Below are 27,579 nucleotides of genomic sequence, written 5' to 3' on the forward strand. Positions count from 1 at the left end.
TTCACCAGTGCCAAATATAGCAGGACAGTCACTGCCCTGGTCCTGCTGGCCACACTGTTGCTGACACAGGCCAGGATCTCATTGGTTCCTTGGCCACCTGGGCACACACTGGCTCATGGTCAGCTGCCTGTGGACCAGCACTCCCAGCTCCTTTTCCACTGAGAAGTTTTCCAGCCACTCTGCCCCAGCCTGTAGCACTGCCTGGGTTTGTTGTGACCCAAGTGCAGGACCTGGCAGGGGCCTTGTTGAACCTCATAGCGTTGGCCTTGGCCCACCAGTTTGTCCTGTCCAGATCCTTCTGCAGAGCCTCTGTGCCCTCCAGAAGATCAACACTCCCAACCATCTCAGTGTCATCTGTGAATTTCCTGAGAGTGCACTCAATCCCTTAGTCCAGATCATTCATAAAGATATTAAACAGTACTGGCTCCAAAGAGAGGTTTTCAGCTGTTGTTTTTAATTAGCACAGTCTGGTAAATGTCTCCTTACAAGAAAAGGCAATTGAGACTCCTTTGGCAAATACATTCTGTACCTGTGTCATTTTAAATTTTTTTTTTAATTAGTGACGATAATCAGGACTAAGTAATGTGCTTCAAATCAGCATTTAGTATTTTTACATTTCATGAGTTGTCTTGCTTTTTTTTTTTCCTTTCCTTCTTTTGTCATATCCTGCAATTGCATTTGCATTGTTTTTGTGTACATGGCCTGCTGTTGGCTCATAAATTCTTTATAACTACTTACTGAATATCCATCTTTCTTTTCTATGTTTACAGCAGATAAGGCAGCTTTAATAAGGTCTTGAATTTAAGCACTAAGCACATGACAATTTACCAATGGTGATTTTTTGGTATTTCTCTTCTTCTCATATAGTATCCTGTCCTATTAACCATTCGGTAACTGTGTCATCACCATCAATTCCTACTTGTCATACCACAGTTTTTTATGGTAATAGGGTCAGTTATAACACCACTCTCCACCAATCAATACATTTGGTTCCAAAAGATTCTTTCAGTTTATCACTTTGGGAAGGGGCTAAGGAGACAATAGTAGCAAAATTTTCTTCTCTTTTAAGTTTCTCAATTTCCGTGTGGCTCAATGTGATGCTGTTCTTGACACTCAGACTAAGTCTTGTGTAAAGTGTTGATTATCTTTATTAAAGGCATGAGCTGTTTGGAGATGAGGGTCATCAAAGTAATTTTTTTTTATGTGTTATCCTGTTTTTCTCAACTTCTGGGTTTATTTACCTGTTCCAGGTTTGGTTTGTATTATAAAATTCTGTTGATGTCAGCCTGTTGGATGTATTGGCAAGAAGTCCTTTCTAGATTACTACATCAATATTGTGCTTTCTGCTTAGTTGGTATCTCCCTTATTCCAGCATTATCTTAGGGTGATGGTGGAGTGTGTGTATATAGTTTGTTGTTTGGGATTATTTTGCTTGTTTGCTGTTTAAAGAAAAGCCAACAAAACATGTGGTACTACATTTGTGATTTCATTTGTCAGGAATTTAAAGATTTTGAAATAACAATCATCTGGACCTCCCGATTTGAGTGTTTTTCTTTTCTTTTTCTTCACACTTTAGTGTCTCTTCCACATTTGTTTGATGCTTCTGGCTGACAGATAGAGCTGCATCTGGGGCTGATGAAGGCTTCTCATCCTAAATCTGCACTGCACAGAAGTATTTTTTTTCAGAGACACATGTCTGTGAAACATTTTGCTATGTTTTGCTGTGAGATCTGAGATAAAAATATAATTTATTGTTAAAAGTTAACAATCACCTATACTACTGGTTAAATTGTGTGAGGAAAGATGTAAAAACACTCTGATGACAGTTGCATTATTTGAGTCTGCTGTGATTTCAGCCTTTTCTTGGCATCTCTCCTTGAATTGTCCTAGCTCTTGAAGTGTCATCTGGATTCACATCCATTTGGATAAGTTTTACTTTCAAATATCTTTTGTATTTAATCCTAGTACTAAAGTTAATTTACAGTACCATCCTAGTTACAACAAATGGGATCAAATTCTCTAAATTGTTGAATTTCTTTTTTCAGTGATTGCAAAGGGATTTTTTAAATACTGAGTATTTTTCCTTGGTCTTTTTACAAGCCAAGGGTTGTTAAATGTGAGTGCTTTGGAGCCCTGTGAATAAGCTGGTGTAAGAGCAGTAAAACAAATGCAACATGTACACGCCTTCCCCCTGCTGTGACTGGCTTGGAGGCTTATGCTTGTCCTGCCAACCGCAGCAAGGCTTTTCTGGATCTGCCTGCTTCTTCCCTGCAGCTGCTGGTTTGAGTCTTTTCAGTATCTGTACTGATTTGATTCCCCTGTCCTCTCTTGGTGTTTATATACCTCTCTCCCCTGTATTGCTGGAATCATCAGTATCTTTCAGCAGTAGAAGGGCTTCCTGATCCAACAAATCATTTTCCTAAATCCTGCAGATGGAACAGCAAAAGTTAATATTCCTGTCTGAGGCATAGCTCTTGCACAAGAGCCACAGCTGAGTCACATCAGGGCAAGCTACCATGCTGATTTGGTCTTTGGAAGCAGGCCACATGTAAGCTGCATGTGAGATGTGGGCAGTGTGTGATCAGCCCTTGGGCAGCCTCCGTGTGTGTTTCAGTGCAGTTGAAAGGCTGACAGTCTCACAAGAAGCTGCAGGTATTGTTCATCTCGCCTCGTTTCAGGCCTCAAGGCACACAGAGCTGCTTTCATGGCTGCTGCAGCGTTCCAGGGCAAAACTGAGCCAGCATCTGTAGATGTCATCAGACATCTGTGCTTGAACTCATGGTCTGTGTATTTCTCTCCAGTGGGTGAAAGGATAACCTAGACTGGCTTGTGTGCTGCATGGTTGATAGAATCAGATGAACACCTTCCTGAAAGCTTTAACTTTCGAGTATGTTCCTAACATGCTGAGAGTGACTTTGGCAGTCTTCATTTAGCTGTTCTTGCAAGTTTGAACGAAGACATTTGCATTGCTTCAGTGTTACAATCCTGTGATTTCACTTACTGGTTTGCAGAGCCTGGAGAGTAAAATTTTGATAATTAGAATAATTAGAATAATTAGATAATTAGAATTTCAGGGTACTGTGGTCAAAGTGGCAATAATTGAATTTCCAGAATAGTTCTAATACTTTATTTTTTCAAGCTAACTAAAGTTCTAGTATGTGACAAATTAATGGAGATGCATTCAATCAAAAGTGATGCAGAATGAATTTAATCATAAATGTGCATAGCTGTATTCTGTTTACATTTGCTAGAATTAATGTTTAAATTGACTGCTTAATTGTTTGGAAAGGAATGGATGATGCTACATTATTATTATTAAAGAATATTTTTCTGTCTCTTGCTTTTTGCACAGAGTACAGTAACAGATTTTTTTGTTGTGAAAGCTGCTAAGTATGTAGGCTTTTTATATAAATGAGTGTTAGTGTTCAAAATAGTTTCAACTGTATAGCCAGACATCAGACAGTACTACTGTAGTCTGAAAAAGTAGTGAATTCCTGTTACAATTTGATCACATTTTTTGTCTTAGCATGTTAATGAGTGGTTTCCAGTTTGGACATTCAAAGCATTACATTATTTGGACTTTAGCCTTTTAGATTTGTATCTATAGAGTTTATTTTAGGTTTTCAGTTTCATTAGCAGATTATTTTAGCAGATCAATTTCTGGCTATATCCAGGACTCCAGTGGAGGCTACCCCAGAGCAGAGCCCTCCCTTGACCAGCTGGTGATGCTGTGCCTGATGCACCCCAGGATGCAGCAACAAAAGGCCCTGTAACAGGCAGACTTGAGTTGTCAGTAGAAGAATGGTTTTGTGCTTTCAACTAGGGCTTTAAAACATAGCCTAAGAATCAGTAGAAGAATGGTTTTGTGCTTTCAACTAGGGCTTTAAAACATAGCCTAAGAATATTTGTAAGGAAATAGACCAATAAGGTAGAATTTGTGCTTTTCTGGGCTGTAGATTTAAAGTTCTCTTTTTTTCTGTTTATTGTTGTGTAGGGTTTTTCTCTTCTCCCATCTCCTCTTTTTAGTCTTTGTGGCAAATTGTGGCAAATTATACTTGTACATTTCTGGAAAGGGAGGAGGATTTTTAAGTAATGTAGTGTAGGAGAGATTGCTGTCAAACATTTATTTTAATTTATAAGATCTGAATTTAAAACTGTATTTCAAAACTCAGGAAGGAAAGAAAGCTGGAACACAGCACTTTCATGTTGGAAGCATGGATGTGCTTAATAATGGAGAAGCAACCCTAGAATCATTTGAATGACACCATAACAAAAAAATTCTGGTTAGAGTAAGGGATGTATTTATTAGCTGTGTGAGCTCAGTCTTCTTTTGTGTTTTACTATTATCATTTTAGAGGTGAATTTCACCCATCAAGATTTGGGTCAAATCTGGTATCTCTTCATTTTGTGCACTGTGCATACTGTGTCTGTAGTGGGTATACCAAATCCTGTTGGCATACAGTGTGGCTGTCCTTCACAGTTTTAACTCTTAATGATGCTCAAGTGACACGGAGGAACGGAACACAAAGACTGATTTCACTAAGGTCATTCTTAGAGTCTCTAGCACGTCTGCCTGTTCTGTGCTGACATCCTTGAAGTCATTTTCATATTTTAACAAACACTATTCTAAAATTAAAATCTGCAACTTTTTATTACTTCAAACTAAATTATTACTTTCAGTTTTGCCAAATCATTACATTGAGAAGTTTCAATTAACCAGGGTTGTATAATAATTAAAAATAAACGAATTTGGTGGCATTTCATAGGAATTAGTAGTTCTTAGCTGTGCTAGAAGAAACAAGGAAACCATGTGGTTAATTTATTACATTATGTTAATAAGGCTAAAGATGCAGCTCTAAATATGCAGAAAGATATCTGCAGTGTTAAGATTTATTTAACATGAGGGATTAAATTATCCAGTATCTGGTTTGTTTAAACTAGATAAAAAGATTGTGCATATGTAAAGTACTTTGTGAGGTCTGTGCCTCAGTAGAGGCAGAGTGTTAAGAGTGGCCTCTTAGGCTGCTCTAGTCCTGGCACAGCTCTAAGGCAGCTGCATTGTACTGTAGCCATGTGTTAGGCCAGATGGCTTACTGCCCCTCACACCATTCATACTGAGGTGAGTCCTCACTTGGAAGTGCAATGGAACTGCTTGAGGAAGGGATGCTGCCATCTCCAACCTCATCTGTGCGCAGCAGTTTCTGTGCTGTACCTCAGGCCAAGATTGACAAAATAAGCAGAACTGCAACATGGTTAATTTAAACATGTTTTAATCTAAATTATTGAGTTCAATAAACCTCTAAGTATCAGGTTAATGCTTCCCTTTTTCTGATATTTGTCCTAACAAAAAAATTCAAGTACTAATTTTGATTATTCAGCAGAAGATGTATTGATAGCACTGCATCCTTTTAAAAAGTTTTGTTTAGTAATAAGGAATAAAAGCAGAAAGAACTCAGGTTTTTTTTCCGGTGTTTTTCAGATGGTGGTGAAAACCTTCATGGATATGGACCAGGACTCAGAAGATGAGAAGCAGCAGTATCTCCCATTAGCCTTGCACCTTGCATCTGAATTCTTCCTCAGGAATCCCAATAAAGATGTGCGCCTCCTTGTAGCATGTTGCTTGGCTGATATCTTTCGTATCTATGCTCCTGAAGCTCCATATACTTCCCATGACAAACTTAAGGTAAAAATACCTCATAAGATAAAGGCTTTTCTCCCACCTTATTCTTACTGAAGAAAATATAAACTGCCCCCTTAAAAAAAAACCAAACCAAACCCAAACAAACCAAACAATCTCCCCCCGCCAACAAAAAACCCCAAAAATTAACAGAAAAATGTTTTTATTCCCATGTATACTGATTTTTAGTTTTATTAAAGAGAAGTTGCTTTAATCCTGTAAGTCAGTGTAATACTTAAGGGCCAGAGATGTGTAAAGGAATGCTAGATGGCCAGTATCTGTGTTGGTGATAGCTTTCTGTCAATGCCTAAAAAAGACAATTTGATGTTCTCACATTATGAATTTGAAAATGTGGATAGATATCACTACTAAAGGATTGTATTTTCATCTTCTGCTGAATCAAGCTTGTAAACTTTGTTTTTTGACAGGACATATTCTTGTTTATTACAAGACAATTAAAAGGCTTGGAGGACACGAAGAGCCCTCAATTTAACAGATACTTTTACTTGTTAGAGGTAACACAATAGTTATAACTTTCAGTAGATGGTATTAGATCTGTAAACCTAAGAAGTGTAACCAGTTGTTCTCCTCATGTGCCAGTATGCCTGGCAAATTTCTTCTACTCTGTAAATCATAGCAGTCTCATTAAAGTTCAGTGAATCACGTATTTTAGTACTTAAAGTGCTGTTTGTGTTTAATAAGTTTGTTAATCTGTAGTTGAGGACCAGTTATCTAAACAATTGGTATGAATTGAAATTTAGCCTTTATCTACAATTCCTTGCATTGGGGGTTTTTTATCAAGAGAGAAAATCTCAAATGCTGATTAAATGCCAATGTGCCTATATTGGTGATGGGAGGAGGAATGTAAGATTTTTGCTTTAAAAACATTGCAAAACCATACTCTTGACAAGAACAGAGTGGTGGGGTTCAATGTGCTTTTAGAAATAGTATCTCATTTGTAAACAAGATACTTGATGTTTAAAACATGATGTTTAAAATTGTATTGTTTCATAGCATGAAGAAAAAATAAGGTCTTATTATATGAACAAGTTCTGTCAATTGGCTTTCATACTTAAGAAATCAGATCATCCTGTATTTAGAGTTTTCTGGATATATCTTGCAAAACCCTGTGTTAGGAGCTCTTTATATGCAAAGCAAATATCCAGTCTCTTTTCCCAAAGTCCTTACATCTATTGTATATTATTTTTCCTTAAACAGAAAAAACCCCATAGCTAACATGATTATGTTGTTACTTAATGTGAAGTTGTACTAGCCTAAATATCCTCATTTTTGTTTTAGAATTTAGCTTGGGTCAAATCTTACAACATCTGCTTTGAGTTGGAAGATTGCAATGACATTTTTATTCAGCTTTTTAGGACTCTTTTTTCAGTTATCAAGTAAGTTGAATAATTTCCATTATATTAATTGTCAAAATATCATCAGGTTTGGGAGTAGACTGAATCATGGCATAGTCTACAGATAAATAGGTCTGAACAGAAGTCTTTATTTCCCTAAATGAGGAGCTACCAGGAAAGCAAATGGGTGTGAACTGCTGTCATTATGGAGGGGTGTGTGTCTGAAAGTAGATGTTTTAAAATTTGCTGTCCATGTTACAGCAGTATATTTCTTTCCTATTAGTTTATCTACATTTTTGTATTGGTTGTTATTGTCCTGTTTTTAATTTTGATTGTCTTAAAGCAGAGCTAGATTGTTCTAGATTTTTGAACCTTTCTATAAGAGAAGAAAGGCACATAAAATAGTTTTGAGATGTGGAGAGTGTAAGGGAGAGCAAACTAGACAACATTTGATGCTGTTTCTTGATCGTACTGTTAGTATTTGTCCGAGTCTGAGAATTTAATATTGAAAATATTCTTTATGATCTTAGTAATAGCCACAACCAGAAGGTACAAATGCATATGCTGGATTTGATGAGTTCTATCATCATGGAAGGCGATGGAGTAACTCAGGAGCTGCTGGACTCAATTTTGATTAACCTCATTCCTGCACACAAGGTCTGCCAAGTAAAATTGTTATTATAACAGTATACTTACTGCCTTCTGCATATTGTTTATCTCTTTATACACTTCAGCTATTGTGACTGTTTATTTTCTCACTTTCATTTGGGGATTACCTGGTGCTGTTGATTAGCTGTGTCTAGATTATTTGTTACAGAGAGATTGTGCCACCTCACTGACACATAAATAAAGTGTTTTCAAGCAAATATAATAGGAAAACATTGTATCTTGAGGATTGTAGGTAGTTGGTTGTTTCACTTTTTGGATATGTTGGGGTCTTTTTAATAGAGAAGATATTAAATATTTTTGAATTTAAAAGAAGGAGGGCGGGGGAAAGATATTCCCAAGATTTCTGTGGTGTCTTTCTGTTCTCCCCAGCTTGCCAGTCAGACTTCACTGCACCTTCCTAGTTGTGCTTTCCACCCCTTCCATTGTCTTTCTTCATTTAATTCATTTATAAGGAACAAAGTGACACAGAACACTGCCCTTCTAGAGGAATTGTATGTTCCTTGAAGAGGGGATCACTGGGACTGCACTTGAGCTTTTCAAGTTCCTTCACTGTAATGCCTTAATAAAGTTAAAAAGTAAATAAACACAACTCCTTTAGCTGTAAAATAAAGGAAAATGAGGTGCAAGCTGATGATGGTGATGCCTTACACTGGCCAAGAAAATTCCCTTGCTAAAACACTTGTACTTAACAAAAATAGTATAGAGTACTGTAAGTTTCAGTTATTAGTAAGAGGAGATGAACTGCCAAGTATATGATTACCAAGTATATGTTTCTGTTTGCTCATTTGTTAATTTAAAATGATTACAAAAATTAAGGCATGTCCATCCATGACTAGATAATTAAATCAGTATTAGTATGGCCATTGTCATTTACCTGTGAAATCTCATCAAGCTTATAAAAGTATCTATTGCCTGATGAGTTTGCATTCCTTCTGTCATAATCATGAGACAGGAATGGCATTCTATCAAGTAATTTTTATTGACAGCAATGAGATAGTGTCTTACTGAAACTGCTAATACAGAGAGCCTCTTGTAACAAGAGTCCTTGTGAAAATACGCTGTTCTTTGTAAGTTGCTTCTAATAAATTAGAGGCAAGTAGATATAAGGAGTGGAAGTAGAGGGTGGTGATCTGAGGTGATGCTGTTGACAATGATGGGCATTGCTCTGAGGGTACAAAGGCCCAGTAAAACCTTGTGCAACTTAACATTGTGTTGTGACTACTTGATTTAGGCAAAGTAAAAGTGAATATGATCCTTTAACATTAACGTTGTTATAGTTTTGCCTAATCAAGAAAATTCTCAAGCGAGGCTCTGATAAAGAAGGAGACAAACTTGGTTTAAATATTGGGTTGTAATTTAGTGTCACTTAGAGGATTGGTGCCATTCTTAACGGCTCTTGGTCACTTTAGTGTCACTTAGAGGATTGGTGCCATTCTTACCAGCTCTTGGTCATGACTGAGCAAAAAATGTCCTGTAGGCAGTGCTCAGTATTGTAATTTGGTCAGTGTGTCTTTCTTTGTTACTTTCTTTGTTCCCTGTAACAGCAGCACTTAACTGACTGCTTTACCATGGTAGTTCAAAAAAAGAAAAAAACAACCAGAAAGTTCTTCTGTCTGATCTGCCTATGGGAGTTTGACTAATGTAACTATGTTCTCCTTTCATGAACAGATCTGCAAGAAAATTCTGTGATTATGTTGCTTGCCTTTAGATATGTAAATCAGAAGCACTGTAGCCTTAAGAGCACAGTTGATTTTCTTGTAGAATGCATGCAATAGCAATACTTCTAGGTCTGTGCAGAGCAGTCAAATTACCAGTCATTCTCTGCTATGACATAAGAAAAATATCAGTCTGGCAAGACTAGATGGAAGTTTGTCCTTGTAAAGAAGCTGAAATAATGTGGTTTGGATAATGAAGTCTGAGGTGGTGTTTTTTTAATTAGACATGATATACAGTGTACCTCTGAATCTAGATTATATTAATTTGTACATCTGTTCTTAGTAAAGTGATGGTGTAAAGTGATTGTTCTCTGTGTGTGCTAATGTGACTCATCTAGTAAATTCAGGTTTTCAGTAGCAGTAGCATGTCACATTTTGCTCACATTTTGACCTGTGGCCTCAAACTGTAGTTCTTTATATTAACTTTAAAAGTAGTGCTATTCAGTGAATATTTTTCTTCCCAGTTTTACATAAGTTATTCCTTAAAAACATTTTCATGTGTTAAAAATCTATATTTTCTTCTGCATGTTCTACAGCATGGGTTATCCAGACAGGGTTTCTTTTCTTCTAATAGCTGAAGAAGTTGATTTGTTTTATTAAGTTACATATTTGTTTTCTAGGCTGTTTTGGTGTTTGATTCTTCGGTATTGTGGTGTTCTGTGTTTGCTTGTGTATTTGTGTTGTTGGTTTGGTTGTGTGGAAGAATCCATATGGAAGTTCCATAGAAATTGTATTTTAAAGTTTGAGATTCACAGTCATTTAGTTTAATACCAGTCAACAAGGTTTTAATCATGGCTGGGTTTGGGAAGAAAGTATTGGGATATTTTTTGAGAAGATTCATACAAATATGTCTGTCTTCTATAACAAGACATCAGTTTAGTGCTTTGGTGACTGAAGAAATATTTGTTTGAGCCTTTGGCCACCTTGTTTCTCTTTACTATCTGTTGATGAACTGTCTTTGTCATCTCATTAATTAAAAGAACGTGAGGGAGTTGTTCTCAGTGTAGATTTGCCAAATACCATATTTCCAAGAATCAGTCATCCCTAGGCTTTACCTGCCTTTTGTCTGCTGTGATTTGTAGTTTTCAGGGCAATCAGCTCATCCATATCATTTTTCCCGTCCAAGCTGCATTAAACTTAGATGATATGAGATACTGCGTATGGGATTTGTACAGACTTGGACAGAAAAATTTTTCAGATATGCAGTTACATTCTTTTTCTTGCTCAAGAGCAATATATCAGTGTTCAGATTTGTCATGTTACAATCAAATGCTTACTTGGAAAGTTAACTGCTAACTCTGCCCCGTGTAGGTGCTTTGTGTAGTCTCATTGTGGGCTGTCTCAGAGCATATGATACAGTTTGTGGAGAAGTCAGTGCACAGTTTTACTCTCTAGACAAGGCTGAACTTGCTACAGAGTGTATCTTTAATGAGTATGCGAGGGGCAGACAAAACCACATTTAAATATTAATTTAAATTCATTCATTTTTCAGTGCCAGATTTGGTGCACGTTAATTTTCAGAGTATTCAGGAATGATAATGTTTCTTCAAAATCTGTTTTTGTGAGTGAAAACTCTGTAAAATTTTATTATATTTTCTTTATTTCAGAACCTTAACAAACAAGCGTTTGATCTTGCAAAAGTCCTGTTGAAAAGGACCGTCCAGACCATTGAACCATGTATTGCCAATGTATGTAAATTAATCCATGTTACCTGCAAGTAATAAGTGTTCTTGTTACTGTCTTCATTTATTGGAGATTTTATGGGCATTTTTTTTCTTTTAAATATTGTTTATAGAAGCTACTACAGTTTTCCAAATAGGATATTGTTGGCTTGGTTGTAAAGTGTGTGGAGTATTTCAAATAAGCAAAGAGGAAATTAATTTTTATCCATCTCATTGTAATGTTAAGCCTAAATCTAGGCTGTGAAAATAGCTGGCCACTAAAAATTCTGTTACAAGAAAAGGAATTATTAATAGTTCATATGTGCAGCAACCAGGCAGCCTTATTTCATACCAAGCTTTAGGATGAAGCATTTCAACCTACCGGCTCTTTGCTAGATTTTCTTTCCCCTCCTACACGTGCTCTGACTTGTAGTCATAAAGAGTAAAAGAAGTATGCTTTTTACAAGGCTTCCTTCAAATTACAATTCCTTCTTGTTGAATGTAAGTGTTGTATGTTCTGCACATTAATACAGCTACTGCAGTCTTTGACGAATGTGTTCTGATCCATTCTGTTGCCTTTCCTTGGTGCTGAAGCCAATAGAATTAATAAAATTCAGAGTAATTTAAAAAGGAATTAGGCAGATTCATAAAAGATTAATCAATAAGTACTTAAAAGCTCAAGGAATCTGACTAACAGTTACCACATTCCCCTGTTTTTTTAAGCTTTATAATTAGTCATATGTGAAAACAGGATAGTACATAAAGTAACCTTTGAGTTGAGTCAATATTATTCTCCTTACTTTCTTTTTCAAGTGTGTAATAGCTTTTTTTGCTATTGCATTTGCACTGCTTAGATAATATTAACCCACAATATCTAATAGGAAGTATTAAATTTTAATATACTTTATATAAATCCAAAAATAAATAATTCATAATTTAGGCTACTTTGGTTTGTTTCTGTTAGATCACTAATGACCTTGATACATTAGCCATCAAATATTGCAAGACATAATATAAAGACATCTGACATTCTTTAAAATGGATTTGAAGCAGAGAACCTTTATTTTCAGTATTTGATGATCTTCAGTTGGATTGGGTTTCAATTATAAGAAATTTTTTTTAAAGCACTGGGTTTTTTTTGTTCAGTGTTCTACTGAGTGAATATGCATTTTAAGTTAACAATTCTTCTATTACTTGTTAATTTTGCTTGGGAGATAGTTACTGAGATTTGAAATTATCAAATTGTCATCTATTAAACTCGTCTTGATAGAGTTAATAAAACTGAACTGGGAAGGATGTTTTTAATTTGCTTGAGCCAAAATTGTAAGGGTAAAATGCTTTGATGTAGTGAAGAAATTGTGCTTTGAATGCCTTCCATAAGTATAAAACCATTAATGATACTACATTAAAAGAATTTTTAAAATAATGTTTGCATTAATGAAGGAAAATATACTACATAATATTGTTTGTATTTTAGTTTTTTAACCAGGTTCTGGTACTGGGAAAGTCTTCAGTAAGTGACTTATCAGAACATGTGTTTGACTTGATACAAGAGCTTTTTGCCATAGATCCTCACTTACTGCTGTCTGTCATGCCACAGCTGGAATTCAAGCTGAAGGTGGGTTACAATGTAGCTTTGAACAGTCAGTAAAATTTTTGTAAAATGCTTTGTTAAAAATTTTTGTTTTATTAAGAACTGTAGATGTAATAAGTGTTCTACTAGGGGAATAAAAATTCTGTATTTATTGCTTTATTTTGAAGGTAAATAATAAAGAAAGGATATTGGAAATTAGTATGCAATTAGGTGCTTATTGTGCTTGCAAACATGTATTATGCACACAATATATATATAATCATTATAATGATAAATTAATGCAGTCTAATGCAAAAGCTTTATGTACTTAATCTTTGGATTGCACCCAAAATTTATAAAGTAATTAGGCTGTGGTTGGCTTATCTTATGAAATGCAAATGTGTTAGCTTCAGTATCGATTTGCAGAATTTTCTTTTATAAAATAATGCTTTAATAATAGGGGAAGTATTTCCTAATATTTTATCAGATTTGTTATTGTCAGCTAATAAGTTAGCTGACTGATTTGAATCCTTGGAAACAGTTAATTTATCCTGATTTGGAAGTCTGTGGGGGTTTTAATTGAAAAGCCATTTGTCTTTCTTGAGATTGTAAGTGGACAACAGAAATAATTTTGCATGTGTGGATGTACATGTAGGCTATGGTTGCAACAAACAAAAGTAACCAAGAAATAGGTATTTGGTGAAATTACATGTGGCTTTCATTAGTGCATATGTGTTTATAACATCTTAATTGGTGTCTTTTCCACACACATAAAATAGTCTTAAAAATGTTTTAAAACAAATAATTAATTGTTTATTTTGTCAGATGTATATTAGAGTACTGTGTATGGGTTTTTATTGGTGAAATGAAGGTTCTTTAAAAGCCCAGCCATCTATTCAGTGTCTGTAAGTCATTAGCTTAATATGTATATTTGTATATTTTGTCTCGTATGAATCCTATAAGGTAATTAAAGAGAGCGAGGATTATCAGAAATACTTTCAAATTCAATACTTTCAATAGTTTTTAATCCAACTGTTAAAAAAACAGAAATAAAATTATTACTAAGATATTACAGGTAATGATTTACTGTTCCTTTTTCATATTTTGATTTTTAGAGCAATGACGGAGAAGAACGTTTGGCTGTTGTTCGACTTCTGGCTAAACTCTTTGGCTCCAAAGATTCTGATCTGGCCACACAAAATCGACCTCTTTGGCAGTGCTTTCTTGGGCGGTAAGAGGAATGGGATAGAGTTCTGAATTTCTGTTCTTTTTTGATGTTCTTTTTTCTGTTTTTTTAGAGTATTGCATTTTTCATTTTCTTTCTAGAAGATGTAACTATTTATATTTGAACGAGTTCCTTATTAAATCATCAAAGCAGAAAACTGCATACAGTTATATTTTAGAAGGAAGAAGCCTGAAAGACCGCTGCTATATTGCTGTCAGCTATGGCCATATAAGTTAGACAGACAGCACATTGTATGCATAGCAGAATTTACACAATAGCTATGCCAGCATTGTCTGAAATTTCATACTGTTCAGCTGCATCTGCAACACTGTGTTGCTTGGCATTTACCTTTCTGAGTGAAGAGATACTTTATTTTACATAAATGTAGAAGTTCATAATCTTTTAAAAAGAGAACATTTTCAAATGGTTCCTGGTGATGCCCGTTTACATTTCTGTAATTTTCTGTGTGTGTGTGTGTACATGCACACACACAATTGACATTGTATGGAGACCTGTGTTCAGAAGTCAGTGGGCAAAATCTATTGGGTCAACAATTTATCTACATACACCATATTCATTCTTTAATTTTAGTCCTGACTGAATTTCACAAGAAATAACAAATATTTGTATGAGGTACATTATTGAGAGAAATTCAAAACATTTATATTCTCTAATTTTGCCATATAAAAGTATTCTAATAGTTAACAGAACGTATTATCAACACATGTTACTACATAGAGAATAATACTGATTTGCAAAGCTAATTAAAAATTAACATTCATTATCTTCTATCCCTCTAGGTTCAATGATATCCATGTCCCTGTGAGATTAGAGAGTGTGAAATTCGCCAGTCATTGCTTAATGAACCATCCAGACTTAGCAAAAGACCTCACTGGTGAGATGCTCATACAGGGGTTTAGAATAATCTACAAAATGAGCAAGGGACTGTGTAACTATTTTTGTACGTAGCAGTCTGGTTCTGAAATGCACCAAGTCCAATGCTTGATAAGGGGGGATGGAAGAGGTATTTGCTGAGTAACTGATTTCTGTTGAAGATGAGTGCTAGTAATTAGATAGAGGAGGAGTGTGTGGCTTTGTGTGGGCCTTTGTAAGAGTGAGTAGTGAAGAAGCTATCCATTGCAGAATGAATTTTAAAGTAATTTCAAGTTCTAAAGAAACTTTAGGGTAAGGCAAAGCAAATATTGGTTTGACACCCTGGCTTATTTTCAGAACTAGTTCCCCACTACTCTTTCCACTGACCTCAAAAAAAGCCTTTTTGCTGATGTAAACTATGAAGTTTTCTTCTTTCTCTACAGTATCCCATTAAAGATTTTCAGGCTTAACTGAAAATAGTGTTGTTTTTTGATGCAAGCTATTCTACAACAATTGTCAGTATTTCTGATTTATTATTCATATTTTTTACTCTTAGGGAATGAGAGTTTCTTTTTGTTTCTTCTTATTCCCTCACCCCCCCTTTACTTACAGTGCATTCTAGTCAACTTTATTTCACTTTATTGCTTCTTGCAAATGATGTTATCATAAAAGCTATCTCTCCTATTTTCTTCTGATATTTACAGTTACCTAATTGTTTGATAAAACTTTAACATAGAAAACATTGGAACAGATGTTTCCTGTCAGTGGCTCTATATTTAATAGATAACGTAGTTGTGATATATGAGACATTTAATTGATTAAACATTAGTAATAAATCAGAATACATCACACCTACATAAAAAAGCCAAGCTTCTCATTGTTTCTGCTCATGACAGAATATTTGAAGGTTAGATCACACGACCCAGAAGAAGCCATTCGACATGATGTTATTGTTACAATTATCACTGCGGGCAAGAGAGATCTCTCTTTGGTCAATGACCAGCTGCTTGGCTTTGTGAGGGAAAGAACGCTGGACAAACGGGTAAGTGTGTTAAGAGTGTGTTTTCAGCAATGACCTGCTCTAATATACTTCACTAAAAGTAAAATAAAAACCTGAAGCCACGGAATCAGAGAATCTTCAGAGTTGACTATTAACAGGAGTACTCACAGAAAAAAAATTATTTTCTTACAAGAACATCTTAATAAAAATTCCATATTATGGTGGCATCAATCAAGTCTTGTCAAGCAAATAGGGTCATTGACTTGTGATAAACACAGTTACATTGCAAGAACATAAGAATGGTCACACATGTTTAAGCCAAAGGTCACTATAACCCATTATAATTCTCACAGTCATCAGCTTTGGATTTGTGATTTAAGGCTTAAATCCTTAAATCACAAATCCAACAATTGTGATTTAAGGATTTCTTAAGTCTGCTGGCCCATGCTCATAATAACTTTCAACAGAACTTTATTCCATGTATTTATCAAGTTCTTTCTTGAATTTATTTGTACTTTATAAGCCTCCATGGCATATGCATCAGTAAATTAAAGTTTAATGCCTGTTTGGGAAAAATAACTTCACTTGTTTGCTTTTAACTTGACTGATCATTTGATTTGGTATCTCATAGATCTTGGATTACATAAAATAATGGATATTCTTTGACTCATTTATATTTAATAAATATGAATGCCATATCTTCTCTAAGTCTTTCTTTTCTATTCTAAAGAATCACCTGATTAACTTCCACACAAATTGATTGTTACATACTGCTGATCATTCTTGTCTGCATGTTCTCTGTCGTGTTGGAACTAAGATGACCAGACTTAGGAGCAACATGCTACTCACCAGAACATCTGATTTTGAATGGCATTCAGAGTTTGCACCGTGTTACATACTTGATGATAATTTTTTTTCTTACTCTGAAACGTTCTGTCTGTCTCTTCTGCTATTTCTGAGCACTGAGCTGACAGATATGGAAAACATTCATGTTAATGTCAGTGTTTTTCTTTAATAACTTCCGGTGGTATACTGCCAGATACTGTACATGCAGAGTTAATGCTGGTGGGAATACCTATCCTTAATCTGAATTTCTTCCATTTCATACTGTAACAATTCAGTAGCATGACATTTTTCTGCAATTCTTAATTATGTTACATCTGACTACCTCAGTAAATTTTACACACACTGTTCAGTTCATTTTGTAATAGTTTTCATATGTTAAATGTCTGAGATTCCTTTCTGACTTCATCTACAGGTTTATTTTGTTCCTTTCATTGTGAAAATCAGTCATTTATTTCCAGCTATTTCCCCCTATGTTTTAGTTGATAATTAATTCACAACAGAATTTTTATTTTAAGGCCCTCTGGTACGAGGCTTTGTTGGAAATCTTTTGGGATCCTAATGCATTTTACTGATAGACTTCTGGATCTGCTAAAAGTTATTTTTTCTTAGATAAAACTTCCCATTATGTAAAGTTCATAGACACATTTCTGTAACTTATTTTTCAGTAGTGTCAGCTCCTTCTTGTCGTTACTGTTCTATTTCAACCTGTTTGCCCATTCCAAATCAGATGTTCTTTTGAGAGGCACATTGTTCCTCTTCACACCCTTTGGTTTCTTTCACATTTGCTGTCTTCAATCTCCTTATGGACAGATTGCAAAAATAGAATAATTAGTATTTGGTATATAATGTCTAAATTCTTGTAAAAGTCATAGATCGGTTACCACCTTTTGTAATTAAGATTACAAAATCTTAATTATTTTCTTCCTGCTTGCTTTATTAATTTTTTTAAAATGTCTCTTAATGATACGTTAAGAAACCTCTTCAGAGCTCTCCTGGAATAAATCTGTTTGTCTCTCAGCCATACATAAAGGGTCTGGAAGGCTTCCTGCTTCTGCAGTCTTTGGTGAAGGTGTTTAGTTAGTATGCTTTTAATAACTTCATTTTGAAACTATTGCCCATGCTTCATCAAGGATTTACTTTCAATTTGCCAGAGTTTATACTGTTTCCTGTTTACATTTTTTCAGATGTGGCTCCATGCTCTTTGGAGAGTGATGGCTAATAGCAGACTTCTCTTTGCAATGTAGCTATGTCGATTTTTTTTTCCTTATTATTGTCGTTTTTTGATAGGCTATAGAAAGGATACCCCCTATGTCATTCTAGCTGTTTTTTCTAATTTTACTTTTTTTTGTTCTTTAAAGTGAGAATGTTACTATGATTGATTTTGAAAAGAATGTCATCTTTACAAGGAGAAATAATGATTTTGAGTATGTTCACTGTTGTAAAGCAGCTCTTCAATTAGCTGTACTTGCAGCTTGACATTGCATGTTTCTCAGAAGTGATCAAGATCACCTTTCTTCTTTTTCAGCCTCTAAACATGTCCAAAAGTTCATTTATGAGATCTAAAAACTTTTAGTAGAGTCACCGCTTTGCACTGGGACCTAGTGAGAAGGGGATGATTGTTACTGTGTCTTCACCAGTGTCTCTGTTACCTTTAGCATGCTGCTGTCAGTAAGAGGCAGTCAGCTATTACTGCACAGCTGTAATACTGATTTCTACAGAGCTAGGTCTTTTTTTGTGTGGTTTTAAATCAGTGTGGTGGCATGTAATGTTCCTCATACGTTAGACTAAGTCATTTCATACCAGTTGTTGGTTTGATATATTGCATTTCAAGGTTAGGTGCTTTTTCAGGTGATCAGTGAAAAATAACTTCGTCTGTACATGATGTTTCTCTTACAAAAATCTCTGGAGAGAGCTTTAATAAAAGTATATCCTGAGGGGAAAATAAAATTGAGCGCTGACTAGAAATTACTACAACAAATACTTAGCATTCGAAGTAGACCTTAGCAATATAGGATGTGTTAGTAAATATAGTTACTACTGTAGAATGAAGATCAAGGACTTGTAAACTTTCATCTGTTTTTTAAAAATTATTTTTAGGATTTCTCTCCAGCTTGGGAGAGGAGCGTTGCTAATGTCCATGTAACTATCTTTATATTTTCTGTGTAAGATTTTCTCAATTCCAGGCTGAGTGCACTATACCTATTTTAATCACTCCTTTTCTTTAAAGAGCTCTGTATTTTGCTGGCTGCATTTACCCCTTGTAGCTGGGTTTCTGTTGGATACATCTACTGCAAACTCCTAAATGATGGTTCATCAGTTTGACTTCATCTTTATAGGTCTGCAGTCATCTGTCAAATGAGTATTGCTATTACTATGAAAAGAATGCTTGTCCAACAGGCTGAAGTAAAGTGCCAACCTGTCATTTCAGTTCTGCCTCTTATATTTATAAAGCAGGGAAAAAATTTAAATCATGCTAACTGGTACACCATTTAAGTGATCTGTTTTTTTTTTCTCCTGACCATATTCTAATTGACACAGTATTGGTAAAGATAGTGTAAACACTTCCTAGAGTGAAAGTTTATGGCTAAAAGACACTACTTAATTTTTAAAGGAATGTCCTTAGCTGATTTGATCTGTATAGACATTTGCATGATGATTGTAACTATTTAAAAAACAACAACAATTTTAAAAACAAACAAACAAACCCCACTTCCACCAGTAGTTTTCAAATCCATTTTTATTGCTCCACATGGAAAAGTAACTCTGGTAACATGCTCCCCAAAAACTGAAATCTAGTCTTTGGTAATAATTGTTCTTAGGAAAGCTCCTTTGAAACACTGTTTCAAAGGTCTTTCCAGCATCTTCATTTTTCAGAATAATTAGGAGACATTTTAAAAACAATAACAAAAATACTCTTGTCCATAATACCGGAATAATCTTAAGAACGTGAGAAGTTAAGAGAGTTTTGACATCTGACTTTGTTGGCATTTCTCCCAACAGTCCTTAGAGAGAAGAGACTCAGGCCCTTCATAAGAACTGACTTGCACATCATCAGCTTGAAGTCAAAAGCTATAGAGTGAGGAGCCATAGAATCATACACCCATTTTTGGTTCTTCTCTATGCATTTTTCTGCATGTGCATTAGTTTTAACTGTACTGAAAACCATTGTGGCTTTTTTCCAGAGAAAGGAGAACTATTGTAAGATGTTTATTAAAGTTATTCTAATGGGTAAGGGATTATTTTGAATTTTCAGTAGCAGTTTTTTTTCAAAATTCAGCCCAACAGTCATCAGTGGAGGAATTTAATTATGTTGGTCAGCCAAGGAAGCTAAGGTTATCAAAATTCTTCTCTTAATTGAATCAGGGTAGTAATTCTGTTAGCTATGTTTATGTATGCTGTCTTTGAAACTGATTATTACATTCCTCTTTATGTTTATTTGCTGTTTCAGCTTTAATTCTCAAAAGTGTTTAACTCTTTTTTCTCCCTACATATATTTCCTATTCAATGACTTGCTTCAGTGGTGTTCCAAACATTCTCTAAGTGGTTTAGTCCAATGTCTCCTATTGTTACTGCAACTGGCTTTCTACACGCTCTGAGATCTACTCTTACAGCTATTAATCAGAATTCTATTTGCAATCCAAACCTCCTTTATTTTGTAACTCCTTTTTGCTCCCACATTTTAGCCTTAAATTTTCTGGAATCATTTATAGAAATAATTTTTTGTTTTCTTCTGACGAGTTTTTCCATCCATCATTTCTGTCTCATATAGGAGATCTGATGAAGCTATCACCTGCATAGGAAGGGTATATCTGAATGCAGAAAAATATTACTACTTTTCTGAAAATGTTTCCCTTTCAGGCCTTTATTTTCTTTAAAATGTGCTTTAGATTGTAACAGGAGTGAACAAATTCCTGCAGAAAAGTTAAATAATAACATCTATTTACAGCTAAAGTTTTTCTCTTTCCTGAAAACTAATTACTGTATTATGTTCTAGTAAAGTTATTACTATCTTGACTCATCTGTCACTTAAGAATACAACAAGTAACAAAACACAAGTTTATTCTTTCCATCTTATTGCTATAACCTACTCCAACAGCTAATGGTGTCTTGTGGTGACATGAGCCATATTATCTTGAAGATTTGCCTTGCCTTTGCCCTTCAAGAAAAGGAAATCATTCAGTAAAACTATTAAGGAGTTAAATGTGCAGTACCTCAGTGGTATTGAGTCAAGCCTTCAGTTTAACAAGATTGAGGAGGTTACAGTATGAATAATAGTATCTACATTTGTGCTTCATAGGCTGAAATGATTTGAGCATTGTTAGTCCTTGGGAGTTCAAGACTAAAGTGATACCTAGTGCGTTCTGAAAGAAATTATCTCTTTCAGTTCAAATTTAATGCATTTCTTCTAAATGATGTGGGAAAACAAGTGTCTTCTGAGGTTTACTGTGTAAATCATTCAGCATGAGACACTATGCTGCCTAAATTAATCCTGAAGTCAGTTTTGGTATGATTCCTCACAGAATCAGCACAGGATAGTTTATGGGTCTTGTCTGTGAAATTGTTTAATAATGAGATACTTGTTATTTATTTTAGAGGATAAAGTATGGCCACCAAAAGCAAGATGGAGAACCCATGAACTCCTCCTGTAGCTGTTGTACTCTGGGGTTTTTTTCCTCAATCCCTCCAGTCTTAGAGCAATTGCTTCAAGGCTTCAGCAAAATGGGCCTCTCCCACTGTCCTGGAAGGTGGCCTAAGAGCTCAAGCCAGGCAGGTTTGGCTTGGCCTAGGCTCCAGATCTCCCGTGTCGAGGCAAGGGTGCTATGAGATGGTGCAAGGCAGTGGGAAGAAAGAAGTCTGCCACTTACCTGGTGCCTGTCTCTGAATAGATAAGCCTTCCAAATCCTGACTCAGTAAGACACTTACTCAGGCATACATGTTAAGCTGTACTTCTTTCTGCTGTCTAGCTCCCAGATCTTTTACACTCGACACAGAGAAGTACTGAAGTCCTGGGTACTGACAGTATTTAATCTGCACAGTACTGGGAAAAAAACTCTTATGTAGGCTTTGCAAATTTTCATCTAGAGGCTTCAAACAGCATTTTTCAGCTTTTGAAGTGTCTAAATACAAGAGATCAGAAAGTGGCTATTTTGTCTTTCTTCCTTCTACATCTTTACTGTATTTCTATGGTTTATTTATTTATTTATTTATTCATTCATTTACCAAAACCAATTCCCCAACTTCTTTTAATTTCTTCCCTCTCAAGTGGCGAGTAAGAAAAGAAGCTATGATGGGTCTTGCCCAGCTGTACAAGAAGTACTGTCTTCATGCTGAGGCTGGAAAAGATGCTGCAGAGAAAGTGAGCTGGATAAAGGATAAACTTTTGCACATATATTATCAAAATAGCATTGATGACAAGTGAGTCAATCTAAGTCTTCCTAATTTTAATTGTATAGTGATAAGAGATACTCTGAAAATATGTTCTTATCCTGTGAAAGCTGTTATATTCTGCATTTATGGGTTGATGTATGGTGTATTTAATTAATCATTAAGATATGTATGCACATATTCAAAATTGTTTCATTATCTGTTCATGGATTCATTTTTATATACTGATGGAACTGTGATTTGCATTAACTAACTACTGTGTAAGAAAAACATTGTTAAATCTGGCATTTACTATGCCAGCTGTTGTTTGCTTGTTTGCCTTACTGCTTTCCAGAGGCCAGGCTGTTAAAATCTGTCCTCTGTGAGTGTTATGTGTGTCCACACCACAGTGCATGCACAGATCTCTCCTTTTGGCATATGGACCTTTAGGTAGACCAAAAGCTGAAGAAACATCAGGGGTGCTTTAACATTTGATTTGTCTGTGTTTTGTCACTCAGTCCCTTTGATTTTTTGAAATACTATTTTGGTGTCGAAAAAAGGTATTTTAGCCAAGGTTTTGGAAGATTATCAATAGTTTTTCAGGAAGGGGGAAGCTGTGATTACCACACAAAGGCAGAATTTCAGCTTAGATTTTTAGTATGGTGGACTCAGAAAATTCGTTACCCTGTTTCTTAGCGCCTTGCTTATGCAGCCTGGTACTTCAGAATGTTTTGTTACCTTGGTGACTAGTCTGAATGGGCCAATAGCCTCCTTCAGTTGCCAGTTATGATACTAAATTTTTAAGCACTGCAGTGGTGAAGGCTCTTGCTTTGTTCATCTGGCTGGTTGTAAGTGGGCCATAGTTGCATATTTGATTAGTTGGCACCTTTTTTGAAAATCAGGAAGTCTTCACATGGTTTATACAAAGCTAATTCAGCATATATGTGAAAATATACTTTAGTTTGCATTGAGAGGTTTCTGGGTTTTTTACCGTGTTTGCATCTCATTTTCAGTACACAGGTTTGATAGTGGACAGAGAATGAATCAGTTGTATAGTGAATGGGGCAGATGTGTTCTGTATTTCTGCTCAATCAAAAGCAGAACACTGATGGAAATGAGGCAGGGAATTTTAAGGGAAGAGTGTGTCATCAAAACTGAGTTTCTTTCTCTGACGTGATTTCAGAAAGCCTGATTACACTATTGAAACTAGCTTTTTCATGAGGAGGCATGGATTGTATCCTTTTTGTTTTCTGTGTCCACACAGAAAGATTGGTGGCTTGATTTTTAATGTTCTTCTAGGTCAGTTTGATATTCTAAATTTTAATTCAAATGGTACTAGTCTTCAAGGCTGACAATTAAGTTCTTGCTCAGTGACACCATTGGGTTGGTTTCCTGATCTTAGCGGAGGGATAAATGTGTTGTGCACTTGTCAGGATTTTAGAAATTTAGCACCTGAAGAGATGTAGAAATGCTATGATCTTTTAAGACATAAAAGATCTGTTCAATCCTTTAAACACATAAGCAAGCATGGGCCAAAATTAGCCAGCTCTGGCCTATTTTCCTTCAGTAATGCAGCAAAGAGGATAAAAAGTAGCAGTGGGCAGCTCTGAGCCTTGGAGTATTTCCTTAGGGATAACACTATTTCTTTCTGGAGATAATAGTGAAGTATCACGCAGAGTTGAGGCATGAAGTGGAATAGAACAGATTTTTTTCCACACATTGATAACTTGCTCACTTTTATAATGTTTTTGTTGTTGCTTGGCTGTTGATTTGCACATCTGCTCAAGACTGAGAACTTCTGACCATAAGAGCTGCCTCTCATGTATTCTCTGAACTTCTTTGTTTTACAATAAATATACAGGGAATGGAGTGAAACAACCACATTTGAAACAGTGCCCTATTACCAGCTATAATTATGCTAGCCAGTCACTTTATTCACAGGGGAGAAGTGTGTCTTGCAGTTATTCCCATTTTGTAAATCTTGACCCTTACCAGCAGGGACCAGGGAAGGGATGATGCAGTCATTCCATTTGTATTGAATGCTTTTCTAGAACATGTATCTATAGAGAGATGGACTAGAGCAATGTTCATAAATTGGTAAGAACTCTGATGCCTCCAAACTCCTAGTATGTTAAACAGATGGAGTCCCTTGAGCTCTGAAGATCCTGTTCCCCAAACAATATAGTTCTTGGAGTCATCAGTAGGAAAGTGTACATTTAAAGAGACAAAGCCAAGTTTTCTTTAATACTAATAGGCTGTTTTGATATAGTTGTATCCATACTCAAGGTCATCCTTTTATTCCTCTGTCTTGCCATCATGTCTCTGGAATTTTCTTTCAACAAAAATAAGCTGTGTGAGCAGAAATAAGGTGTGTTTGATCTGTGCTGCTGTGGTCTCTGTACAAGGCACTCACAGAGTTCTTGCTAGTACCAGTGGACTGGTACGTAGTGAAAAGGTTTTAAAACTCAAACACACACAGTATTTGTCAATAAGTATCAAATTGTATTGCTGAACATTGTGTACAGCTTTCATAAGTATGAATTGAATTAACATTTGAATGTTCTTTTATTGGGGGGCTATAATTAGATGAACTGCTCACTTGTATTTTGTAGTTCAAAATTGGTATTTAATATAAAACTTCAAATGTGTATTTAAAAAAGATAATTGGAGATTGTTTTTGCTGGTTTGGTTTGTTCTCAGTTTGCCTTTTGCCCCTTTAGTTGTATATGTTTTGGTGTTCCTTCATCTCCACCTTTTTAGTGTTGATTTTTAGTTTCTGTATTAGAATGAGTAGATTCTCAAGTACTGCCGTTCAATTTTAACCATTCTTTCAAGGATACTTCACATTTTTACTTTTCGTCCTCTTTGAGTTATATTCTTGTATTCTTTCTCCTTTATTTGAGCTTTTCACTGTCAGTGTTCTTCAATATATTAGAATAAACAAAGGGAGATTCTCAGATCTTAAAGACAAGGAGAATTTGGATGGTGACAGATTTTTCCCTCTTAGAGGTGAAAGTGAAAGAACGTGGAAAAGCTCTCAAGGAGCAGTTCTTGCTAATCTTTCTATCAGTAGTGGAAGGAGTCTTTACAGCTGAGAAAAATGCGACTATTTTTTTGTCTTCTTTCTTTGTTGAAAAATCTGGTTTTAATGACTTCTGCTATTTCTTGTTTTCTTCAGCTTATCTGGAAGGTATTGTTTGACATGCACAGTAGTGATTTCTCTTCTTTTTTTTCTTCTTTTCCTGCAGATTACTGGTAGAGAAAATCTTTGCTCAGTATCTTGTTCCACACAATTTGGAAACGGAAGAGCGAATGAAGTGCTTGTACTATTTGTATGCTAGCTTGGATCCAAATGCTGTCAAGTGAGTATAGTTTCTATTCAACAAATACTTGCTTTCTTAGGCTTTTCTAACATCTCTGTTATCTTGCTTGTATTATATAATAAAAATACAGCTAATGGACGCTTAGCATTGTTTGCAAGTAGCATAGTATTTGAAAACATTTCCCTTTTATATACAAACCCGACACATCCATTAGACAAAAGGATCCCATCATATTTGAGAAGAGTGAGTTTATCCATCCATTTTCATGCAGACTTAAAAGTGTGCAAGTGATGACTTTTAGGTTTGCTCTGTATTAGGAACCATGATGAAGGTGTCTGTGACTGAATTCTGGTTGATGGTGGACTGTTTTTTATTTGAGTGGTTGTAAGAAATACTACAGGTGTCCTGCACATGTTAAATTGCTCCTAGAAGAATAAGAGATGATGTTCTGTAAAAAGAGAAAATCAGTTCTACCTTTTTTTCAAAACTTATTTTTAATATTTGTTAGGTTTTGATTGTACCTAATAGGTGTTATGTTGCACTTCTAAGATAAATAAATTAACAATCTTGTTTATTAAAACATACAGCATGTTTTTGTCATAAAGAAGCTTTTCTTTTCTTGTTTCCCATTTTTGCAGAGCACTGAATGAGATGTGGAAGTGCCAGAACATGCTAAGGAGTCATGTACGAGAATTGCTGGATTTGCATAAGCAGCCCACTGTACGGTTTTGAAAATATTTATACTTTATCCAGTAGATCTATGGGACTGATTTACTGGAGGGTTTTATACTATATTAATGATTCAATGTAACTTCAGTTGATTTCTGTACGTAGACAACATTCCACTCTCATGAAGTAAAGTTGCTTTTTGTAATGCTTGAAGGTATATGACCTCCTTCTGTTGGTCATTTTTTCATAGTACTGCTCAAGAGCTTTGAAACAAGTTTTAAAAGTTTCAAAGGTTTTTGTTCACTTTTGACAGACCTTTTTTCTTTCTCACTTTCTAAGAGATTTTGAAAATGGAATGGAATATGTTGAAACATAAGGCAGTGATTTCTTCATTGGTTAGAAAAAACAAGATTTTAAGTATTTGTTCTGGAATTTTACTAGTAGAAATTTGAAATAGAAGGGCATTGCTTTGAGGTTTTGGTGAGAGAATGGGCTTGTGGGAATTTTCTGTTCTGGGGGGTATGGGGGACTTTTTCATTATTTTGGCCTGTTACGTGAATTAATGAATTTTTGCAGTTCTTTGATGTTACAAGAAGATTTTTATTCGCCGTTCTGTGTAGTAGCTGCTAATGATAGTTACACTATTCTAGTATCTATTCTTAAAACAAAACATAAAACATAAGATTCAGAAGTAGAAAGTAGTGCTGCAGAAGAACTAACAGATCAGCTTAAAGGTGTATTTTATAAAGGAGATACTGCTGATTTGTTTGTCTGTTTTTGCTGTTGTCCTCAGTCAGAAGCAAACAGTGCTGCCATGTTTGGAAAGCTGATGACCATAGCAAGTAAGTGTTAATAGTTTTCTATAAACATTCTGTAAACGACTACAGCATTCCTGGAAACTGTATTTCTGTGAATCTTGGCCTGCTGAAGTTGCAAATTTATCTCACATTAAACTGTTTTTAACCATACAGAAAACCTTCCAGATCCTGGGAAAGCACAAGATTTTGTGAAGAAATTCAATCAAGTTTTGGGTGATGATGAGAAACTTCGGTCCCAGCTTGAACTGTTAATTAGCCCTACATGTTCTTGTAAACAGGCAGATGTCTGTGTGGTAAGGAAATGGAAAAGCAAACTTTTATACCATAAATATTTGTGCTTAAAAGTGCTGCCTGTCATTAATGGTCATCTTAGTTACCTAAACATGGGTTTTACATGTTTCCAATTTTCAAAAAATGCCTTTTTGATTAACCTGTAGAGATTAGGGAAAAGATAATTACAGTCATTATTTTAAGAAAACATTGGCTTTATTCCTTCTTGGGATTATAAGCAGCAAGCATAATGTCTAAAAAACCAGTTTATTTCTTCAAAATATTTTGTTTCAAGTGCTTTTGTGGTGGGGTTCCCAAACTGTCTTCTCACACTGATTCAGCTTTCAAGTACCAGCAAGTCTTCTGTTAAAAATACATGCCTTAATATTAAAATGTACTTTTCCAGATTCTGCCAACCACCACAGATTATTTTGTAATGGTCTAAGGCAAAATAAGCAATTTCATTGACAGGAATTGCAAAAATCACAAAGAGCATCTATGAACAGACATAGCCTTCTTGGGTTTTGTCTGATGGCTCAGA

The 27,579-nt window shown here is 35.3% G+C and overlaps 1 protein-coding gene across 2 annotated transcripts in view; it reads left to right on the forward strand.

Annotated features, from left to right (window-relative positions):
• The window catches only part of PDS5A (PDS5 cohesin associated factor A), a 77,964-nt gene that overhangs the window by 25,030 nt on the left and 25,355 nt on the right, over window positions 1–27,579 (forward strand). For both annotated transcript variants that reach the window (XM_036382071.2, XM_036382070.2), the window contains exons 3-16: window positions 5,480–5,683; window positions 6,106–6,192; window positions 6,977–7,074; window positions 7,563–7,689; window positions 11,024–11,104; window positions 12,555–12,695; window positions 13,766–13,881; window positions 14,676–14,770; window positions 15,645–15,790; window positions 21,858–22,009; window positions 25,207–25,320; window positions 25,920–26,001; window positions 26,744–26,792; window positions 26,922–27,061. In XM_036382071.2, coding sequence (XP_036237964.1) covers window positions 5,480–5,683; window positions 6,106–6,192; window positions 6,977–7,074; window positions 7,563–7,689; window positions 11,024–11,104; window positions 12,555–12,695; window positions 13,766–13,881; window positions 14,676–14,770; window positions 15,645–15,790; window positions 21,858–22,009; window positions 25,207–25,320; window positions 25,920–26,001; window positions 26,744–26,792; window positions 26,922–27,061 — 1,632 coding nt within the window. The remainder of the gene's footprint in view (window positions 1–5,479; window positions 5,684–6,105; window positions 6,193–6,976; window positions 7,075–7,562; window positions 7,690–11,023; window positions 11,105–12,554; window positions 12,696–13,765; window positions 13,882–14,675; window positions 14,771–15,644; window positions 15,791–21,857; window positions 22,010–25,206; window positions 25,321–25,919; window positions 26,002–26,743; window positions 26,793–26,921; window positions 27,062–27,579) is intronic.

This window comes from Molothrus ater, chromosome 4, assembly GCF_012460135.2.
Source record: "Molothrus ater isolate BHLD 08-10-18 breed brown headed cowbird chromosome 4, BPBGC_Mater_1.1, whole genome shotgun sequence".
NCBI lineage: Eukaryota > Metazoa > Chordata > Aves > Passeriformes > Icteridae > Molothrus > Molothrus ater.